Genomic DNA, 23,532 nt, shown 5'->3' with positions numbered 1-23,532 from the left:
ACACCCACTGCAGCCTCACTGAGGAGAGATGTCCTTGTTGCAAGGATGTAAAAACAGGCCTGCAGAAAGGGACTCTGGGAGACTCGTGGGGATGTTGGCAGCAGGTGAATGCAGGACCAGTATGAAGGGAAATATCTGGCAAGTGGACTGGAACATCTTGACCCAACGTGGGAACTCAGGATGTCGTCAATATTGGTGAAATGCGTCTGACTCAAATGGTGGGAAGAAATAAAAGACGTTGGTTCAAAAGCAAATATTCTTAGTTCAGAAGGGTTACTCAGACGTGGTGAAGCAGCTGTCCTGTTGGGAGAGGCACAGGGATAGGCAAAGCTTTTCATTTACCCCCACAGAGGAAGTGGACAACTTTAGGAAGGGCCTTGACAGTGCGTTGATTGGGCCTTTTTGTCAATCCGACTGATCTAGCGTTCCTTGATCTGAGAAGGCCTGGGTAAATGGTTTCCTCGTATTTTGCCTGGCCACACAGATGGTGGAAAATAGCTCTGTAGTGGGTTTTGCTTGGCTAAGCAGCTCTGTTTTATTTGGAGTCCTGCACTAAAGGATGAGTAGCCCAGCTTGACTGGAGAGAGCCCAAGGCCTTTTGAGATCACACAGGCACTAAAATCCATATGTGAGATGTATAAACAGCAGACAGTGTTTATTTACAGCATTTGATCTTTCAGCATGTGTCTCATGCTTAGCGCCACACTCTGGAAAGAGGAGTTGACATATCTAGGCTTTGTAATGTAAAGAAACACATGCAGAAACCATAAGCTGGGGCAAGGTTTACAGACATCACTGCCATTTTAGTCATTTTACTTCCCCAGAATATAATTGATCACGCTCTTCTTATTTTACTGCAGATTTTGAGGTTATAGGATGTAAGCACGTCAAGCAGCCAGGTTCTGGCCAACATCCGGGTCCGTGGAGATTAAAGGAATGTTTGACAATTTGGCAAATGTGCTCATTTGCTCACTATCACACATGAATGTCAGATTAATAATGTTACAACTAGCAGCTGCTTTGCCTCGCTTAGTACAAACCTCAAGGAGAGGTAGTCAGACTAACCTGTTAAACTAACGAACCTTTTTTTTATGGAGGTCTTCACTGGATTAGACAAGCAATATTTGTAAATAGTTAACATTAGAGGTGTGGTTAGGTGGATTTTGTTATGTTTGAGTAGAGCTAGACTAACTGTCTTTTTGCATTTCAAGCCTTTATGCAACGAGTCCACAGCATCTAGCAATTGCATGAGCTGTGCACTGCAGCAAGCAAGGCACCTGTTCCTTATTTGGTTAAAGTTGAGCGCTAGGCTATTTTATGCAGTGGTTACCAGAGTAACATGTCTGTGAAGGTTCTCAGTCATCCAGGTCATCGTAAGGAGCTTGGACTTCCTTAAGTTGCTTGAAGACGTTTCACCTCTCATCCGAGAAGCTTCTTCAGTTTTAAGGGTCAAATGGTGGAGAGTCCCAGATCTAAACCCAGTGGGAGTTTCCCCCCAAAGAGGGACAAAGGACCCCCTGATGATCCTCTACCTAATCACATGAGCCAAGGTGTGAAAATGGGTGTGGGTCAAAATCAGCCAGGGTTTCGAGTGAGCTAATTGTGAAACCTGGCCCCACCCTATCATGTGATTTCCTGAGGTCAGATGGCCCAGCATGTGAGTAGGTGTTTAGGCGTCTGGGAAGGGATCTCAAAACTGGATTATAGATGGCAGACAGTTGGTGTCGTAAACCACCGCCGCTGTTCAAAGATGGTCGCTCACAGTGGACATAAATGGCTTCTTTCACTCCTCTTTCAAACCAGGTGGAGTCCAGATGCTTTTCTTTCCAAGATCCTTAGATTACCAGAGTAACATAAAATTTTGAAAACGTTTAAAATCGTTTAGTGTTGATCTAAAAGGAAAACAAATTCAGCAGCTGGATGTCCTAATTATTGCCTTAGATATTTTTAGAAAAAGTTTTCTTATTGGCGGCACTGTTGTGGTTGATACTGGTGTCTCACAGCAAGAAGGTCCTGGGTTTTATAATCCAGTCTGGGGCCTTCCTGTGTGGAGTATGTATGTTCTACCTCTATCTTTGTGAGTTTCCTCCAACGGGCTCCAAACATGCGAATGGTTGTGTCGCTGTGTTAACCCTGTGACAGACTGGTGACCTGTCCGGGGTGTAGCCCTCCACCCCTCCCAAGACCCTAAACTGGATAAGTGGAAGAAGATGAATGGACATTTCCTAGATTGTATTTTTGTAATGTATAACAAAGGTTGCAAATTAGCCATTATGTTGGTGCTGCTAAGTTTTCACCATTGTCTATTCTGAAGCTGACTTATAAAGTGTCCAGGGAACTGAGAAAATACAAACAGGGCATTGGAAAGGTAATGATAGATAACACCAGGAAAAATATGACACTAAGTTTAAAGAAAAATGGAACAAAAATACAAACAAAAGTTGAACATAATTCCCTTTACAAAGAACCAGAAGAGAATAAAGAAACAGAAACTCAAACCAAGACTCAGGGAGCATGAGAGTGATTTTACTGATATAATTAAAGCTCCTGATATGTATGGCACATGTAGGTTTAAAAAGAGGATTATTCACCCAGTATTCTGTGGGATCACTGCTGTTTGTGTGCAAAAACAAACATTTTCGTTTCATGAAAATTGTTGGAAAAGTGGAGGATGACAAAGACAGAGTCGGTCAACAAAATTACAAAACTGTTGCCTGAGCTTGGCTTAAGTTGTCATTTCTTTCTCTTAATTTTGAGTTGAATTAACAGTTAAAGTAGCGGACCTTGTAGGTGCTAAAATATGTCACTAGAAGAAGGAGTGGATATTTATTGGTGAGACAATGGGCCAGTGAAATCCATTTTATCCATTTTTATGGATTTAACGCTTTGTTCTGGTCTGCATATGTCTTTTCACATTAATTACGCTTTTGTTTTGCAGTCATTCCTTTTATGTCAGCTGTCTGAGGAAAGTTGTTTTCAAAACCACGTATACGCACCTGAATTTGGGTGCCAAGAAAAGGAACAGTCTTTTCTTCCCCAGCTGACCTTAGTGGACCTCTAGAAATTTTAGCAAGGGAGCAAATAAATGCACTTTCCAACATGTGAAATCACTCTTTGAGGTGTTGGGGATGTGTTTAGTTGAGTCCTGGTAAAGATTTGGATGTTTGCATATAAACGTCCAGTGTTGTAAGAGCTCCTTTGGCGTACCCCAGCAGTGGTTTGAGGATGAATAGAAGTGGGCACATGAAATGAAGAAGTCAGCACAATTCTCATCCTTATTGTGACTAAAGACCAGGATAAAAAGTTTCTATTGAAAACAGGAAAAACCTACAGCCAGTCTCCTATGTCTCTGGAAAAACAGAATCTCTGAGCTCTATCTCGGAGCAGTGATTATGGTGGTACAGTGAATGACTGAGGTGGTCGAAATAGGAGCTTGGGGGATTTTTTTTTACATGCTCTGAATACAGGAAACACATGTGTGCTTCTGCTTCTCTTTTGGTTGTTGACTCAAACTGCGATAATCTGAGCAGTGTGTACCCACCACAAACAAAGGGTTTGCACATAACCTCACCACAAAAGTTAGCCTATAGACTGCTTATATTTTTTCTAAATAGCTACTTCATATGTGACAAAGCAAATAAATTCTATGTTTGATAAAGCTTTATTTAAGTACTCTAATTTTTGTTGTTGTTGTTTTTACTTTATAACACAGTGCAGCATTCTGAAGCTTTCATTGTAGCTAATGGATATTCAGGCCATGATTTCCATTTCTAGATTCCGATCACAAAGGTGTAACATATAGGATCCATACATTTATATGGTCGATATGAATGGTTGTCGAGAGATGGTAATGGTAAATGGTTTTTGTAAAACTTTTCTACTCTACCTGTGCACTCAAAACACTTCACACAACATGCGTAATTCACCCATTCATACAAGCATAAAGCTGTCCAGTGGGCTCAAATGGAGTCTTTGTTGGATCAGTTTTGACTTCTGGGCCTGATGTTTGAAACCACTGAATAAAATGAAGGCTAAAAAAGAACTACATCATCGTTAGATGATTTCTCATGGTAATGCAGTCCCTTCATGCTTTTGTCGTCATCTGTTTGTTAATCTGCACTCGGCCAAAGTCTACCCGAATATGAATGCTTTACGAACAAACTATGACTATAAACCAGAAAGTTTCTGGGGCCTAAATTTTATCTACAAAACCACAGACTCTTCAGAAGCTACCGATTCTGTGTTTTCACAGAGAATCACTGCATAACTGTGACCTGTCTGAGAAAAAAGAAGTTTATTCTAACTTTGGAATACAGTACATCATTCATTACAAAATATGACCATAAAGTGGCTTTATAAACAATAAACTTCCTTAACTTTAAATACTCCTATATTGTGTATTAATTTAACTGTTAAAAAAACATCAAAACTCCCGGGGGGCATTTTCCATAACTGCGTCCCTCTGATTTTTCCAGTGAGCCCTCGCAATCTCATTAGTTCATTTTAGTCACATCTGTATCTTATCACACTGTCTCGTACTAGTGTGTGTGTGAGTGTGTGTGTGTGAGTGGGAGGAGTAAACCATGCATGGCCCACGTTTTTCCTGCTGAAGTTGGCACTGTGAGTTACAGCCACTTCAAAGTCTGGTGTAAGGGTCTATTAACCATTGGTAATTGAAGTATCACTTTAAATGGCACTGAGTACGCTGCTCTCTCTGGACTATAAAAGGGAAAAAAAAGGTTGCATAGAAAACATAGTTTTATGAAGTCCAGCCTCATTACTAGAATGAATGCGGTGACATTTTGGCAGTGGCTGTGTAATGATTCTATAGCAGGGCTTTCCATGAGGGTCCTATGTAACATGCTGGCTGTAATTTCCTCTCTGTGTTCACCTGTGTTTTGTCAGCTAGTAAATTTGTCATGAACAAATTGGACGGTTAAACTTGTCAGAGAAGCTGATTGCTGTTGAAATAACCTTTACTTTAAGTGCTCATTTCACATATTCTGCCACTTTATTTTCAAATGGCCTCATATAAAGTCCAGATGCTACCAGCACTTTCACACTGTACATTCTGTATGAGCAGGAAAACCTCTGGGTCCACTATGACCGAGTGATTAAAAAAAAAACAGTGCAAATATCTTTAAATGACTGAATAGATGAGTAAAACACAGGGATCTGCCCCATAAAAAGGCCTGCACCACTGCTTTTGTAAGGCTACATATATCTGTATGCAGACTAGTTTTTGACTATAAGCGTGGTTGCATTTTACGTTCAGATGCTGTTATCTCAAGCGTTAAATGTAGCATTATAAAAGTGCAGTTGGCACATTTGGAAGCATTTACATAAATCACACTTTCATGACTGTCTTCTTTTAAGCAGGCAAAAAAAAAAGAAAGAAAAAGAAAAAAAAGGGTCCTGGAAAATCAAATTAGGTTTTCAGAGCTTTGCGTTTTGCCTTGCCAACCTCAATATAATAACTGTAAAACTATTACAAACTGAGAAGTGTTGGTGTTGGCAGCTTGTCAGAGCAGGGGCAGTAAAACAGTGCCATTTGAGACAGGTTGACGTTTCATTTGTATTTCTCTGATGAGAAGCGGCGCAATCTGTTAATAATCCAGAGGCATTACCAACAACACACGTGTAAGAATGAGGAGGAATGGTATCATTTCTTTGTCCGCTGTATAAAAAATAGCATAAGTGTGATTGGTGCTAAGAAGTTCATTGCTTTTCCATCAGTATGCCATTTTGGGCCTGGGTACCTTCCAGTACTGTCTGTGCACCATCACTTGGAAATATTACTGTGTTCGAAAGAATGCATTTCCTAGGTTTTGTCATTAAAAAACAAAACAGATGATCAATAAAAAATGAAATTGCAGCTGATGATTGTTAAAGGAAAAGCCACTGTGGACGCCTCAAGTGGGAGAGACGCCTTGGTCAGTGGATCCCCCGCAGGCAAAGGCCAAAAAGAAAAACAGCGGTTAGAATTGCAGGAGTCCCGAGTCAATCCTGCATGTTTTATTTGGTTAGTTTCTCTCAACGAGATTCTTTAACTACCAGTTATGATGTATGGAGGCCTCAGGCAATGTGCAAGTAAAACAAATCACATAGAAGGTATAGGGGTCTCTGTTGGGGAATTATTTTTCACATTATTTTTGCTGGTGCGAGGATAACTTTGCTTCTTTTAAATTGGTTACTTTCTGTGGGAAGCTGGGAAGCGTGCCAAACTCACTAAAAATAAAGAAATGAGAAAAATTTAATCCCTATCGCAAACACGCCAAAGCCAGGGAGATATTAAAGGCCGCTTCCGAAAAAATAACATTCCTGGAGATTGGACAATAATTTCAGTTATACCACACGATATTTTGTTTTTGTACATGCGAGACTCATTCTCAGGTCGGGAATGAAAATTGTTGCTTTTGTTTTGTATCATTTCACTCAGTAGCTGTGTCACTGAGGAATTTACCCAGCCAGAAATAATTTAAAGTGATATTTGGGGTCACTAATGAAAAGGCTACTGTTTCCCCACTACACCCTGGGCAAAGTTAAGTCAAACTTGCTGATATCACGTGGGATTAGACAAGGTTCATTTATTCCTCTGGAAAATTATATTTTAACGAATGAAACAAAATACATTAAATTTCATTTCATTTATTTCACACTTGGTACAACAGTTTCCACAGTTAGTTCTTTCAGACAAACCAACCACACTTTCTATCGGTATAGCACTGTAAATAAACATACATATCATACCATTGAAATGCAGTTAGGTTGATGGAAATTCTGCCAGTTCTGCCAATATAATATAGACTTGTTGACCACTTTATTAGGTACACCTTACCAGGACTGGGCTGGATTTTTAGCTTCAGCACTGCTTCCATAGATTCAACAAGTTGCTGCCTGTATTCTCCGTTTCCTGTTCTTAGCTGAAAGGAGTAGCACCAGGTGTGATCTTCTGCTGCTGATGCTTCACGGTTCAACAGATTGTGCATTCAGAGATGCTCTTCTGCAAACGAGTGGTTATTTGTGTTACTGCAGTTTAAAGCAGTCTGACCAGTCTGGAAACAAGGCATTTTCCCCTGGAGACTTGCCACTTACTGAATATTTTCTGTTTTTTGTACCATTCTCTGCAAACCCTAGAGACAATTGAGTGTGAAAATCCCAGTAGTTCAGCAGTTTCTGAAACACTCAGCCTTCTGGCACCAGCAACCATACCACAATCAAAGTCACTTAAATGATTTTTCTTCCACATTCTAACCATGTCTGCATATTTAGAGTTGCTGACATGTGATTGGCTGATTAGACATTTGCGTTAACAAGCAGCCGAACAACTGTACCTAATAAAGTGGCTAGTGAGAGTAGAAACATCAGTCAAAGTGGGTGTCATGAACTGACTCAAAGTTCAGACAATAGAAGGGGTTTGGTGGAGTCTGCACAGATAAATGCACAGTGGGTTAGACCTTTCAAAGAAAGAAAATAAACCCAAATCATGCCTGCCTGCTGGGGAGACGAGAGAATGTTAGCTACCGCCTACTGGTGATGGCCAGAGGGGCCGATGGCACGATATGGCAGCCTTGCCTCTGTCAGTCTGCCCCAGGGCAGCTGTGGCTACAACTGTAGCTTGCCTTCACCAGTGTATGAATGTGAGAGTGAATGAATAGTGGTATTGTAAAGCGCTTTGAGGGGTCCCGAAAAGCGCTATATAAATGCAATCCATTATTATTATTATTATTATTATTATTATTATTATTATTATTATTATTATTATAAAAATAGCTCATGAAAATCCCACACTGCAGCAGCTTGTAGGGTTGTTGTCTTGCTGAACCTGCATTCATCTCTCCCTCAACCCTGACTAGACTCTCAGTTCCTGCTGTTGAAAAACATCATGGCATGATGCTGCCACCACCATGCTTCACTGTAGGGATTGCATTGGCCAGATGATAGTGCTGCCTCCAAATTTCCTCCAAATATGATTGGCACTCAGGCCAAAGAGTTTAATCTTTGTTTAATCAGACCAGACAAATTTGGTGACCATGGTCTGAGAGTGTTTTGGGTGTCTTCTGGCAAACTCCTGGCAGGCTGTCATGTGCCTTTAACTGAGGAGGAGCTTCAGTCTGGCTACTCGACCACACAGACCTGATTGGTGGAGTGCTGCAGAACTAGATGTCCTTCTGGAAGATTTTCCTCTTTCCACAGATGCTGGAATAATGTCAAAATGACCACTGGGTTCTTGTTCACCTCCCTGACTAAGGTCCTTCTACCCTGATCACTCAGATTGGCCGGGCAGCCAAGCTCTAGGAAGAGTCCTAGTGGTTTGAAACTTCTTCCACTTAGAGATAATGGAGGCTACTGTGCTGACTGGGGCCTTTTCTGTATCATTCCCCAAATCTGTGCCTTGATACACTCAGATGTCTGTAGACAACTGCTTGGACTTCATGGCTTGGTTTGCCCTCTGACATGCGCTGTCAACTATGGGACCATAGATAGACAAGTGTGTGCCTTTCCAAATCATGTCTAATTAACTGAATTTACCACTATCAAGTTTTACAAACATCTGAGAGATGATCAGAAACAGGAATGCACATGATCTCAATTTTGAGGATAAAAAGAGATTATTATTTAACTATTATTTAATATATTTTATAGAATTATCAATACTTTTTTATGTTTGTTTCATTGTATTCATTGACAAAATTTCTGACAGACAAAGCTACATGAAGCACTGACTTTGACTTTGATAATCATTATATCAGATCTGATATTGATGGCTCTCTCCTAATTTGAACAGATATTTGTTAATTTACCTTTATTCTGTTTTTATTTGTTAATGTGATGAACTGGGTAGTGATCATTTTGTCTCTACCTCGTCTCCTTTCTGTCATGTCCGCCTGGAGGTTGCGAGGCCAGTTGTGTGTCCGAACAAAATCCACCATGGCGTCAGCAAATGTAACACTGGAAAATCAGTTGCAGAGTGCACAGAAAAACCTGCTCTTCCTCCAGCAGGACCACGCCAACACGCTGAAGGGGCTGCATGCAGAGATCCGCAGATTACAGCAGCAGTGCTGAGAAGGGCCACAAGTAGGACTTCACGCTGCTGCGGAAGACCAACACATTTAATCTCAACTGGCTCTCTCCTAATTTGAACAGATATTTGTTAATTTACCTTTATTCTGTTTTTATGTGTTAATGTGATGAACTTGGTAGTGATCATTTTAATTGTTGATTAGAGAGTGTGACTCTGTTAGTGCAGCCAAAACGAGATAGAGAGAGTGGAATGTCAAAACATGTGAAAAGTGGAAGGAAAAAACTGTTGCTGTTGTTTTACCGCCTACACAGTAATTGAGGGGCAATACTGCCCCCTGCTGCCCTGCAGCTGTACTGTCCAACAGCTTTCGTTCATTTTTATTTTTTCACACATTCCAGGCGCTTTGACATAACTAAAAATCAAACCTAGCGCCTGAATAAACTATCATAAGCATCAAGAAGTTATGACACGTCACACCTGACATAACAACTACTTACTTCGACTCTATCACTAGATGGCGTGTACGCCTCACCCCTTAACAAGTGACAGTTTCTGTTGCTATGGTGACGACGCTCTCCCCGTAAACGGTGGCACGTCCGTAAGAGCTGCTACTTCCACATTTAATGACGTTTAAAGGTTAGTAGACTCTATTCTACTTTTACGTGAGCTGCTTAGTTTCAGCTCACGTAAATTCAAGCTGTGATTCTAACCTTTAACTTTAATGTAACTGGTCAAAAGTCACTGGTCTGGAACATTTTATGGTTGTATCGCTTAACGTTCAGGTTTCCCATGATGCACCGCTTTATTTTGTCTAGTAGCTCGGGGAGATGATAGGAAACTGACACAGCCACCCCTCTCTTTAACCCAGCGGAGGCGAACCCCTGACAGCAGCATCCTTGACATGCCCCACAAGGCGGACTGCGCTTAGCCGGTGTGGCTAGTCTGTTTATCCACATTTCCCGATATTTTAGAAGATATTCGACGGCCGAGTATTTTTAGCTGTAAGGTAAGCTCTCCGCCATATAACGTCAAGGTACTGTTGTAGCCTTGTTAGCAGTTAAGCTAGGCTAGCATCAATGAAAGCCTCATAGCTTACGTAGTTACCCCGTTTTATTCGAAGGAGGCTATCGGCACATTAAAATATATGTTTCGTTTATCTGAAGCTAATTTTTGTGTGCTTCAGTTTTATTTGGGATTAATCTAAACACACTCAATAAAACTACATTTTAACTTTTAAATTGTTTTGTCTATTCCACGTCAGAAAAAGCCTTAATGTCGTTAATAATGGCATGGCACCTGCTAATGTGTGCGCATTGCTGCAGGACTTTCATCGAAAGTACGGATAAGCCCTGTTGGATGTATTCAGTGTATCCCGAATTTACCTGACTACCTCCACAAAGCTAAATAAAACCCCATCTTCATGCTAGGATTGGTCGGTTGCTTTGTGCGTGCAGCAGGCTGTTTTTGGGTGATTGTAAAGTGTGGTTTGGTGTGACCCACCAGAGAAAGAAAATGTACTGTTTGCTGGACACTGGTCAGCTCCTCCCTGGACCACAGTCGCACATAGCATTGGTTGCAAGACAGCCTTTGTAATGACCCCTTGAAACGCAGCAATGGCATCCAACAGCACGCGGAGTCAAAAAGACCACATAAAATGGGGTGTTTTGAAGCCTTTCACTTCCACCGTTCGCCAGGCCTGATTTACGACTTTCTCTTATTCTTCGGTACAGATAAAGAAGGTCAAGTCGAGAATTAAGTCTCTGGATGAAGATTAACGTTAAAACAATGATCCTCTGGCAGCTACCGCCAGGACCAGCGGAGGCTTCATTTCGGGGTGCTGTCCGCAATGCAGGTGCTGAAATTGAAAAAGTGTCGTGGAGCGCAGTCTAATAACACGTAGCGTTATCTGTCCTGTTGCAGTTGCAGGCGTTGTTTGTAGTTAGACCACTTAAGCTTTAGCTGCCTCTGTTTTCCTTTTAATTCTTTTGTTGATGACATAAACATGACTCTATGTGAGGACGTGATTATTGTGGAGAGTAACCCAGACTGCATCTTTCCATAAAATACAAGCAACAGATTTAGAGAAGATGCTGGAAGGGAAGCTTCTGTTTACAGTGTGGAATCCAAGGTTGAAGGATGCACGTTTGCGTGCAGTTTCAGCGTCATTACAGGGCGTGACAGCGAAGGAGTTATGGCTGAGGATAGTAGCTATTTGCTAATGTTTCGTTCTGCTGCTGCAGTTCATTGATTATTTATATTCTCTGTGTGGGGAAATACTGGTTACTACATTAGGAAAAGAGAGTCAAGTAAACACGTTCAAATGGCAAGGATTTACATCTTAGAGGAACTGTCTTTCTTTAATTCACTGAGCATCCATACACTTTTTGAATCACCTCCATGCTATGGCATGAGCCATATTACTAAAGTTGGCAGAGGTCACGTCTTTGCAAGCGGAAAGCTATCAAAGCTATTCTAGGAAGGAGATGGGATGAGAGATATGCTTGCAGTGCAGGGTCTACCGGAAGGACCGCACATTACTCATCAATAATAGATTATCTCCTCAGCCTTTGTGACACACCCCCAGCTGTATGTGCCAGGCTGTGTTTTGGTTATCACATGTTTTCATGGCAAAAACACACAGGCGCGTGAGAGCCAAAACCTAGGGAGCATGTTAGGTCAGGTGCATGGGATGTATTATTCATATAAGTTAGATGATGTAAGAGTGGGAAGCTCAGAGATGTTTTATTGAAACACACTTATGATTGCAGTCAGAGGCTGCCTCTGTATACAGGAGGGGATTTTAGCGGGGATCAGTGTTCTCTGAAGCCTCAGCACAGTTTAACAGAGGGTGGAGATATTGAGACTCGCCTCTGGAGACAAGGATGTTCAGTGAAGAGAGTGTGGAAGAAGGTGGGGCAAGCCACACCCAGTGTCACTCACCGTGACATCTGTTAATGTGTTCAGCTTTGATTTAGTGTTATGACTGATGGTGTTATGGACACTTAATGAGAGCATTATGTAATAGAGACATATGTTATGCTGTTTCACTGTTGGGGTCTGTTAGATATTCTGAATTTGAAAGACTCTCACAGAGGAAAAACATTTCCACTGCGTCGCTTTATCAAATTACAAGATAATATGTAAATTGGATTAGTACGTATTAGATTAGTGTTACCTTTCAGATGCCTTTTTTAAGGCCAGCAGGGCCCACTCTGTGTTATAAATCAATAGCCTAATTTCAGTGATTGGTCGTTAAGTACAGCAAGCCATTACTGGCCTTTCTCTGCTATAGTCTTATTCTAGCATTGACCCAGGCAATAATGATATCCGACACAGCTACTGTGCATAACAAACAACAAACAGAGTTGCCGTTTTTGCCTTTGGATGATCAGTTTAAATGTAAAATGCCCTTCTTTGTAAATGGGGTTAATGGTATCATCCCGTATTGGCTGGTTTGCTTAGAAAGCAAAGTTAGACCGTATCCTAAATCTCACGTTTACAGCCAAATGGGTGAGAATTGATGTGATTACTTTTTTTATGGTCTTCTTCTCTGTCTCTCTTTTTTTTTTACTCTCTCTGTCTCTACCTCGTCTCCTTTCTGTCATGTCCGCCTGGAGGTTGCGAGGCCAGTTGTGTGTCCGAACAAAATCCACCATGGCGTCAGCAAATGTAACACTGGAAAATCAGTTGCAGAGTGCACAGAAAAACCTGCTCTTCCTCCAGCAGGACCACGCCAACACGCTAAAGGGGCTGCATGCAGAGATCCGCAGATTACAGCAGCAGTGCACAGGTGAGAAGGGCCACAAGTAGGACTTCACGCTGCTGTGGAAGACCAACACATTTAATCTCAACTGTGGTAGGGAGTGCTCATGAATTTAAAACAGAGGCTTTTGCTGAACCTAAGCTTATGCCTGGAACTAAAGGTCAGCAAGATGATGCGTTTCCAGTGCTAAATATGTCTGAAAAAATATGGCGACTTACTGGCAGTAATAGATACACGCAGCAGACATAAATATGGTCGCCCAGGAAAAGGAGAAAACAGCATGATCTGCCCCTGACTTCCTGTATCCAGGGCTAACCTGTTTACTAAAGCTGACGATGAGCTCTCACTAATCTTATTAAATGGACACTGCCATATGGAAAGCACAGACATGTTTTCCCCAAACTTGCTTTGCTGTTAATTAGTATGTGAGGAGCATGCTGTTAGATAGCTGCCCTGTTCTAGCCTCATGTAGCGCAGGCATTGTAAATAACCCTCTTCTTTTTCTTTCATAGACCTGACGTATGAGCTCACTATCAGAAGCTCCGATCCCTCAGGTAAGCATCATTTGTAGTACACAAGCACCAGTTATACCACTGGCATTCAGCGTTGTTGTCATGAGTTAGCGATGCCATTAATTTGTTGTGGAAAGGTGATTACTGCTAATGCTTTACACACTGTTTTTCCCAGTGTGAGCCCTTTGGTCTAGCCCTTTTCTTTTTAGACCAGTCAGTCTTATTAGTTCAATCTTCTGACATGACACTGGTATTCTGACAAGAGAAGCTAAAAAAACTGTTTCAAATTATACTCACTTCCCCCAGGTAAAATATTTTTTTATTCTTTGTCTTTTGGGTTTTAGAATGATATATTACATTTTCTGTAACTACTTCAAACTGTGCAGCACAAAACCCCCACAGCAGTAAAGGCTGTAAATCAGTGTTTTTTCCTTTGAAATAGAGGTCTGTGTCAGTGGACAGGCCTGGGAGCACAGCACTCTCCCTGTTCCCACCCAAGAAGTATTGCAGTGTGGGCCTCCCTGCTGTTTATTGCAGCTCCCATTGCTCATTGCCACCTGCCCCTCCCCCATAAAACCAGGGCCATGACATGGAGTGATATCACTGGTCTGAATCACATGCTGCTCCACAGCTCAGCCTCAAAGGCACCTGATAGGCGGAATACAATTTAATTTATGTACAAACTATTGATGGCCACACTGATGTGTGCAAGTGAGTATGTCACCAGGAGCACATTACGTAGTTGGTGTCCTTAAAGGCCCAGCCTCAATCAGTATTGTCAAGGCCTCCAGTCAGAAGCACTATCATGTTAGTGGGGGACATCTCAGAGATTGGAGTGCAGGAAATGAGATTATGTGTCACAGCACTATTGCACACACTGCTAAATGCGCACTTTAGCAGGGCCCAGCTGTTCTAGCTGTAGCAAACATGTACCAGCCCCTCCTTCAGAAAGTGAAAAAAATTATATAACATTGCTGTAACCACCCCTGTATTTGATTAGACTAAATGAAGGAATTGCAAAGGATTGAGGATTTCTACTGAATAAAAAATACACAAATGTGCTTCATTCCATATTTTTTGCACATATACAAACATAGCTATACATTGATTGTACCTGGGTGGGGCAAGGCTGGGTGGGGGCAGCAGTGATGGAGATCACATGGGAGTACTCTGTCTACCAGAGATGTAATGTGAGACAGGAGCTCTCTGCCCACTGCAGATGAGTCTCTGTAGGATCATACCATCTCTGTCAGCCTATAGTCAGCGTCTGCACTTAATGCACTAATGATTAGTCCGGTGGTCTTTGTTTTTTATATATATATATATATATATATATATATATATATATATATATATATATATTACTAGCAGTCACAACAACACAAAATTTCTTCCAGTTTCTTTAGTTGTGTAAATGAAAAATGCCAAAGACTACACAGTTTAAGAGAGTTAAGATTTACATGAGTATTTTTGCACCAACAAAGTGATTCCCAAAGAGCTGTTAGCTGAAAACTTGGCATGTCTCAGCATGGTGTGCAGTGTCCTTAAAACTGAACAAGCAGAGGACAGATAGAAGAAATGTTAGGTTTTAAAAATGATCTACACTAGATAAACAGTATCTGAAAGTCGTTTCCAACAGAAAGACCTGTCTTGAGACCTGAGAGATGCATCTGACTCTTCATTTGATTCATCTTCTGTTCACTGAAGCCTCATCAGAAATGATGTCAGTGGAAGTGCGTCTGTCAAGAAGCTGTTATTAAGCAAGGGAAATGAGGACAAAAGGCTGAAGAATTGGACTGATAGTCAGTGGCAACAGGTCTTTACAGAGTGATGATTCCAAACTTGAAATTTCTTTAAAATTTATTTTATTTATTTTTGTTCAAATGATTGTCGGTATGTACGGAGGTATTCAGGATAGAGGGACAACAGAAATTGTCTACAGCCGTAAAACACAGTGGGGGCTCTGTCATGGTTTGGGGCTGCATTTCAGCAAGTGGAGTTCGGGATCTCATCAAAATTGATGCAATTATGAAAGCAGAAAAGTAGAATACCATTGCAGCACCATCTGGAGTAACAACGTACTAGCAACAGCTTTATTTTCTTTATTTTTCAGATCCCAAACAGATTGCTAATGCAGTCAAAGCATAGTTGGATAGAAAAACATAGAATGGATTGGCCTCATTAGAGCTCAGACCTCAACATTATTAAGACTGCTTAAAGAAAATTTCAAGAAAGCTTGTCTAAGAGAGTTCAGGCTGTGTTGAAGAATAAAGGTGGTCATATCAAATATTGACTTTCATGTTAGAATTATCAAACTATTTTTCCTTTTATTCTGTATTTACATGTATGTTTGCATCTTTCAGTAATTGCTGCACTATTTCCTATTTTCCTGTCAACATATAAAGGAATGTTGGGTGGCTTGAGACTTTTGCACAGTACTCCATGTAAGAGCTGTTGGGTTTTTTTCTGTGTGTGCAGACAGCAACGAGGCCCGATGCAGGGAGCTGCAAAGGAGGTGTGAGGAGCTGGAGGCCCAGTTGAAGAAGAAAGAGGAGGAGAACACAGAGCTTCTCAGGGACCTGGAGCAAAAGAACGCCATGATTTCTGTCCTGGAAAACACCATCAAAGAGAGAGAAAAGAAGTACCTGGAGGAGCTTAAGATGAAGAGCCATAAACTGGCTGTTTTGTCTGGGGAGTTAGAGCAGAGAGCCAGTACCATTGCTTACCTTACCTCACAACTACATGCCACTAAGAAAAAGCTGTTAGCCAGCAGTTCCTCTGAGGCCAGCCCTAACGCCAGTCCTGTCACCTCGTACAAGCCCACGCCTCCACCGGCCAAGGACAGGCAGCCTGAAACCCCACGTCGCCGCATGAAGAAGAGCCTCTCCCAGCCTCTACATCCAGAGTTGACAGAGGTGTATCGCCTTGGAGCGGACGGTAGACGGATGGTGCTGCGGGAGACAGTGGATGCCATGCCTGACCCAACACCCTTCTTGCAGGCAGGCAGAGAGTCTCCTGAACCACAGGTAGTTCGTGAGCGGCCTGCTGTCATCCCTCCCATTGCCCCTGAGCGCTCACATGCTCCTCCACTGGGCGCTACGGCAAGTCCGCGACACAGCCCCGCACGGGACCGTCAGTACAGGGCTCACGTGGGCGTGGCACACCGCATTCCACATGGCACTCCTCCCTTGGCTCCGCCACAGGCGGATGTGGAGACTCTGGCAGTGGACCAGGTCAACGAGGAGAAGGTTGTTCGGAAGCGCTCGGGAGCCGACAGGACAGTTTAACACTGCACTGCAAACCTGCACCTTAAATGCACATCTACTGTATACACACCACACTGCAAGAACAAGAAGCAGCCTGAACCACTTTGTAGCCTGCTTTTGACGCAACACTGCAATATTAAAAAAGAAACTATGAAAGTATATTATGATTTGGTGATGGTATTCCATTAGGACTTTTGTTTTTTTTTCATATACAGTAGAAATGGACTACTATAAAGCATGCCAAATGTTTATTTACTGTACACCCCAGTGAGTCCTTGTACTATCACACATTGACTTTTTGCTTAGGCTTTCACTTCATTCTGTCTTACATGGTGCACACAACAAATTCTTAGCCAAATATCTGCATCAGTGCCTGCTGAACCAGTTTTACCATACACGAGCTCCATAATGTAGTCATGGCTAATAGTTATATTTACATATCTCTGTCTTCTTCATCTTCTCTGGACATATCAACAAACTGTATAACAAGCTGTGTGCAGCTGCTTAGGATAGAGCTGAAATAATTAAACTATTACTCCCTGAATGTCTTTCATCTGCTTGTGATATCAGTATAATAACAGCCCTGTAGGTATGAGCTGTGTAATATGCAATTAGACGATTGGCAGTTGCGAAGGTGAAAACTGGACTCTCATCTTTTCCTTTGCTGACTGGGAAAAACAGCAATAGGCGTGAGAGAGAGAGCGACAGCGAGTGCGTGTTTCTGAGAGACAGTGTAAGCCACTGTGACAGCTAAATTTTAGTTTCAACATTTATCCATTGATGTTGTCATGCAAGGGCATTTTTTTCAAAAACACTGCTGTAATAGGATTTTTGTGATATTATTAATTGTACTTTATAAAAGCTGTACATTTGTAATGAATTCCTTTTTTTTTATTTATTATTGATTGTAGGACTCAATAGAAAGTACAACAACACCTCAGATATTCACTGTAGTTACACCACCAATGTGACGGTAATTAAAATCACTAAATAATCTGCTTTTCACTGTAAGGTGTACTATACAAAACAGTACAATAAACAATAAATGATTTTTTTCAAAGGGTTACTGGGTTTCTGTTAGTGGCTGATGGGCCACACTGAAAGTGTTCTCCATGATCCAAACTGTGGCTGTTTTGCACACCTGTCTACACCAGCAGCCATGCAGTCACATGACTATAACTCACAATACCATTGTTATGCTAGACCCATTTACAGTCTGTTGTTCTTAGATTTAAACAAAAATAAAAACTGAATCACATCAGGAAAAAATCTGCCTTTTTATACTTACCTGTGTATGTACTTCTACCAGACACTAGGTGTCCCAATTTTTAAAAGAAAATGTCACTGAAGGGATATTAGTCACTGTATGAAAACAAAGACTGCATTACATGTAAACAATACCTTAAAAACATAAGTCATAGACCAAAAAAACATTTGTAAAACATAATATTTTACTTCAATGATTTGGTTGTAAGAACCAGTTCTTAGGGCAAAAATGTTACTTTAAGATTAAATGTATACTTAGTCTTACGAGTCTCGAGTTTTGCTGTAACATGATAATAGAATCAGAATTTGGCACAAAGACATGAAAGCATGAATATATCCATTGAGCCTGTGGTGGTGTGAAAATGTGCAGGATATTTACTGACACACTTAGGCCTGTTAGTACTAGCTGAGCATCCTTTAAGTGCCACAGCCTATCCTTAGTATTGTTGCTGACCAGGACCACAGTGTACCTATAGTCTGATGGCTGCCTCCAGCAGGTTCACTGTACTCAAAGGAGGTCCTGTTAAAGTGGCTGACGAGTGGATACTGTGTGACAGAAGTTTTGGAAAAGCTAGTAATTTCCTAAATATTTACAGTACAACTATATTTAGGGTCATATTTGATGCAAGAAGTAAATTTCCTAGTGGGCCTTCCTGTGCGGGCTTCCCTACCCAGTCCAGAGTGCTTTTGTGGTCAATTCTAATAGAAAAATGCTTTATGTCTGCCCAATTCAAATTACACTTGTTTATTCTCCGTTTATTCCAGAGGCGGCTCCAAACAACTACTAACTGTCTCCTTTGCACAGCCTGAGCACAGGGACTGACGCACGAGCACCACAGATGAGTGATTAAAATAAATTTTATTTTTGATATGGCATATTTGGTTAAACTCACTTAAGGTAGGCTTTTCTCAGTCTTTACAGGTACTCTGTATTGAGACTAAATGCAGTTTTTATAAATCATTTGGCATAACATTCTCTTTCCTTTTAGGTTCATATTTACAATCCAAAAGGCCACTTAATGCACTTTACAGGACTGCTATTGATGGACATTTACACACAATAATAAACACACAATAAACAACAAATACAGTTTGTTTTCTTACTCTTCTCAAAAATAGCATAAAATTATGTCCTAGTGGTGACATACCAAAGAACCAGTTTCAAGGGGTTAAAACGTTCACTCCTGACTTGAGAGCATTTGAAAGCGCTCAAGTTAAAAAGTGCACAGAGGGGGAAATATATATATTTTTAAAGTCCTTTTTGGCATGCCCCCACAATAAGGAAATTTTTTTTTTTCAACGACAAATGACAGAAAGTGCTTTGTTGTCAACGTGGTATTGGCTTCACAATCCCTCAAATCACTACTGAGTATTATTTTAACTTGTACGAACTCGCTTTAATTTCTAAGAGCTTCACTTTGTCTTGATATGCGATGAAGACCTTCAGGCTTGCCACGTCTTGCCTGCTCCGTCACTGTGCAGGATCTAATATCTTGGCTGGCGATGTCAATTTCTTCTTTTGAAAGCCTGGACAGAGAAATGACTGTGTGTTATTTCAAAAGACTTACAACAAAGCTGGATAGAGAACAAAACTCAAAGTGCAAACCTGAATCTGTAAGAGTCAACTGATTTAATTCTTCCTCCAGCTGCTCGGTGCTAATATTCAAGGGGCGTTGAGGTATGTCGGGCAGAGAACTGAGGATGGACTCAGCAGAGGGCTGCAGATTGGTTGCTGGGACTGTGGGTAAACCGGAGACGGAATCTGGCTTTGAATCATTCAACAAAGATTTCAGTTCTTCCTCCAGCTCATCCATGTCTTCATCTACAGAACAAAAACACAAAAAGACATGATTAACTTAGAGCTCTATTAAAATCAGATATAAAGCATCTTGTAGATACAGCTCAAACAGAATGACTTACCTGCAGCAGTCACACCGCTGGATATAGTCTGGTTCACCTCATCTTGAGTGTCACATAACTGTTTACAGAGAGGATACATGAAGATGGTTAAATGCTGGAGTTAACTAAAGTGGATCTATTATGCCTTCTCCTTATGTTTTTGTCATTCATATATTGTTAGAGTGATGCATTCTCATATTAATTATGACTAAAGTTTCAAGTTATGAGGTCAGTCCACATGTACATTTTAAGAAAAAGTATAAAATAACCACTTAAGACTTTAGTCCAACAATAATTAAAGTAACTTAACCATGCTGTCATATAATAACACTGAAAAGTATTTTCTACCTGGGTTGTTGTATTTTGTATTCTGTTTTTGCACCATGTGATCACATCAGTAATTTTTCAGAGTTGCACATCCCTAGTTGCTATCATCTCCTCCGCCATGGCCTGTTTGTACTCAGTGATGTTTTTTGTACAGTGAAAACACATTTACTTGTTGTTTTCATATTTAGCAGGAATTGTGCTTTGTTGGAGGTTTTTTTGAAGCAGTTCCCTTTTTAGGTGCTTTGTTATGCTGCTTTAGAGATGGTGGTGACTGTCAAAGTGGAGCCAATGAGAAATGATAATGTTATCAGAGTTGCTAAATTCTTATCAATTCCCATCCCTAAGTATATCTAATATCAGCACTGATACCACTACTTTTAACCTATAAAAGGCAGCTTATGTAGGGGAGAGCTGTGTGTCATCATCAGTTTGCAAATTCTGAACACATCATAATGAGTCCTACTTAAAAATAATAAAACATGCAATTAAGTTGAACATAAAAAGAAGTTGTGTACCTCCTGGATTTGATCCACAAGGCTCTCAGCGCGCTCCACAGTCACGTCTTTGAGAGAGAGCCTCAGGGCAGCCACTCCAGCCTGATATGCTTGCATAACCTAAAGACATGAGACAACAACCAGCTTGGTTATAAACAGCTGTACAATAAGGCTGTGGCAGCTCCTGTTAGTGTTGCCCTTACCATCTTATCACTCTGTGACTGGGCTATTCGATCCAGGATTTCCCTGATGGACTCCAGCTTGGCAAATAAGTTGTCTGCTCTCTTTTCTACCCTCTTGCGACCTCTCAAACACCTCAGTGCCTTTTTGGATTGACAGCAAACATAAATAGGTGCTGTGACTGCCATCGCATATTTGGTTGCAAGTGCTTAAATGACTTTTTTTTTGGTTTTTTAAACAGTCAACATTAGTAATAACCTGTGATTTCTTCCCTTCCCGCAGCAGAATCCTTGCTTCCTCTTTGCACCTGCAATTAGATCACGTAAAGCAATTTCAGCAACAATCTGTCTTTCTGAATCACTGTTCCTAAAAAATAAAATAAAATTTAAAGAAATCTGATGACACGAGTAGCACACAAACCAAATCAATCGTTTATTATAAAATGTGAGTTACTTGTCAGCCTCGAGGCCCAATTTCTCAACTCGCTCTCCAAGCAGTTTCTCACTGCGCTGCAGCTGATAGATGCCTATGTCCACGTCACTAACCGCAGACACGCGGTCCTGTCCAGGTAGACAAAACTTAACAATCTGTAAGAGAAAACACACAAGGACAGAGAGATTCCTTACATAAAGATGTCGCTGAAAATGTTAAATGTGCAGATTGTTAATGGTGGGCAGACTTACCTTCTCGCCTTCGTGCAACGAAACCATGACTTGCTTGTCCCTCTGCAGCTGCAGGAGCGCCATGCATAGGGTGCCCTCATCAGCACAGATGTTAGAGGAGAGGGTGCAGAGATCTTGAAATGACACAATGGAGCAGCTTGAAAATTCACTGCTGCGATAGACCCTGAGTAATTCTGCTGCTTTCTCCTGGGGAACAAAAAGAGAATTTTGTATTTTAATGGCTGCAAAATACTGGAGAAATGGAAAGAGAAATCCCTCATCCTAGCTGCAATTCAAAATATGCAAGATGCATTTAATTTAGCTCACTAATATGCAGCATCAGGGCTTGACATCTACTGCAATATGAAACTTAAAGTGCATTATGGGAGATCAAGATAAGAAATGCGCACAGTAATAACTTAGAGAAGTTATTGACAGTATAACTAAAAATGTAAAGATCTCAGTGGCTTGAATGTATGGATGTCAGCTGCTATGAATATGTGAACTTTAATGAGAACAACAAACCTTTACTAGTTCAATGATGACAAAAGACTCCTCCAAATGCACCCGGCTGCTACCCAAAAGAGCCGAGAAGGTCCACTTTAGAGGCTTCACTAGCAGCAGACCCACACCCCAGGACAACCAGCCACAGTCCACATTAGCAGCAAACTCCGACTCCCTCTGGATCTTCCCGCATCTGTCCGCCGAAAAAGAAAAATACAGACAATCTAAGTAGACTGACCCAGACTGGCAGGCTTAGTGAGGGGGGGGGCAGAGATTCACTTACGTGGCCATGGACTGGATGACAGTAGCCAAGCCAAGCGGTGACTTTTCTTTTCTCTTGAAGATTTTGTTCAGTTCCTGCAGATTGACACAGACGGTGCGGCGGTCCTTGCAGCTCTTCACGATCAGAGCCGTCCAGAAGTCCATCTTACTGTCCCAGTCCGTAGTGTTGACGTCTCGGTTCTCCTTGAAGTCGGAGAACATAAAATTCATCCGCTCATCGTCGTCCCATTCGAGGGGGAGCGTAATTTCAGCGGAGTTCGACATTTGTAACACACAAAGCTAAAGTTTCAGTAAACCTGTTTATCGGCTAGCTTGCTGTTTTTGCCAATCGGACAGCTGAAGCAGCTAGCTTAAAACCGAAGCAGCGTTTGGTTAGCTAGCAACATCCACCAGGAGCCCTTTAAAAAGAGCCAGAATATCACCGCTTAACGTTTAATAACATGTAAGTCCAGATGTCACCTGCTGGGTTAATCCTACCATTCACATGACACCTGCCACAGCAAACTGAGCTGCTTAACCATTAATAAAATATCTCGCTAACGCGAGCTATCGTTTCACATTCCAACAACAACAATGTGTGGTAACATGAGTTCATAATTCTCAGCCGTACGGAGAGGCGGCAACAGTCGTTCCACTGCGTAAAAACGTCGGGGTGACCCACAGGGACACCCCGAACAACAAAGCAAGCGCCCCTTCAACTTGCTCATGAATGCTACGGTTGCGCCGCTTATGAGCATACGAGAGGTACGCAACGTCTCTTAATGGAGTCTATGGACATTACCCATCATGGACCAGATTTCACAGTGTAAATGAAGGTGTGTCCCAACGCATAACCACATAAAATACAAGACACAAGACTATTTGGAGCCCATATTTAATTAATTATAGGATTTAATTATACAGCCATCCCAGTCATGTGCAGATGTACACAGCAAGAATTAATACAGTTTGTGACTGTTCAAAGCATAGACTGCGACAGGATCTTGACCTTGTCTTATAATTCAGTGATTTTGTTATAGTTCCATAGAGAGTGTCGGATAGTTGGGAAACGTGAAAGGAGTTTAAATACCTGGGATCTACCATCCAAAGCAACAGACAATGCACAAGAGAGGTAAAGAAGAGAGTGAAGGCAGGGTGGAGCGGGTGGAGGTGTGAGAGGCAGTTAGTTTGGAGACAAGAAATGACAGAAAGACAGGAGCGCAAGCTGTCAGAATTAGAAATGAATACGTGGAGACAGAGTTAGAAAGGCGACGCTGGTTGGGACATGTGCAGAGTAGAGATAGTGGGTATACTGGACAAAGATGTTGAAGATGGAGCTGCCGGCCAGGAGGAAAGGTTCAGACCGCAGAGAA

The 23,532-nt window shown here is 41.5% G+C and overlaps 2 protein-coding genes across 4 annotated transcripts; one reads left to right on the top strand and one right to left on the bottom strand.

The window, feature by feature from the left end:
• The first annotated feature begins 9,642 nt into the window (after positions 1 to 9,642).
• ccdc92 (coiled-coil domain containing 92) lies at positions 9,643 to 17,611 on the top strand. Of its 3 annotated transcripts, none has more exons than XM_080894254.1 (5): positions 9,643 to 9,661; positions 9,844 to 10,031; positions 12,643 to 12,815; positions 13,301 to 13,342; positions 15,779 to 17,607. In XM_080894254.1, the coding sequence occupies exons 3-5, from the start codon at positions 12,680 to 12,682 to the stop codon at positions 16,585 to 16,587; spliced, it is 987 nt and encodes a 328-aa protein (XP_080750380.1). In that variant the 5' UTR covers positions 9,643 to 9,661; positions 9,844 to 10,031; positions 12,643 to 12,679; the 3' UTR covers positions 16,588 to 17,607. The 3 variants fall into 3 exon arrangements, with proteins under 3 accessions (XP_080750380.1, XP_080750381.1, XP_080750379.1); XM_080894255.1 differs by lacking the exon at positions 9,643 to 9,661 and adding an exon at positions 10,756 to 10,877 and having other exon boundaries at positions 9,677 to 10,031; positions 15,779 to 17,611; XM_080894253.1 differs by lacking the exon at positions 9,643 to 9,661 and having other exon boundaries at positions 9,682 to 10,031.
• A 1,080-nt stretch (positions 17,612 to 18,691) lies between these two features.
• chmp7 (charged multivesicular body protein 7) lies at positions 18,692 to 22,769 on the bottom strand. Its single transcript, XM_080894252.1, has 10 exons — positions 22,182 to 22,769; positions 21,920 to 22,091; positions 21,416 to 21,601; positions 21,186 to 21,319; positions 20,991 to 21,039; positions 20,756 to 20,875; positions 20,574 to 20,672; positions 19,753 to 19,810; positions 19,439 to 19,654; positions 18,692 to 19,359 (listed from the first exon to the last, which is right to left on the bottom strand). Exons 1-10 carry the CDS (start codon positions 22,442 to 22,444, stop codon positions 19,304 to 19,306), a joined length of 1,353 nt encoding a protein of 450 aa, XP_080750378.1. The 5' UTR covers positions 22,445 to 22,769; the 3' UTR covers positions 18,692 to 19,303.
• Positions 22,770 to 23,532: the final 763 nt, after the last annotated feature.

Source organism: Rhamphochromis sp. 'chilingali' (genome assembly GCF_963969265.1).
Source record: "Rhamphochromis sp. 'chilingali' genome assembly, chromosome: 10".
Lineage (NCBI taxonomy): Eukaryota > Metazoa > Chordata > Actinopteri > Cichliformes > Cichlidae > Rhamphochromis > Rhamphochromis sp. 'chilingali'.
This window is presented reverse-complemented; position numbering and strand designations above follow the sequence as displayed.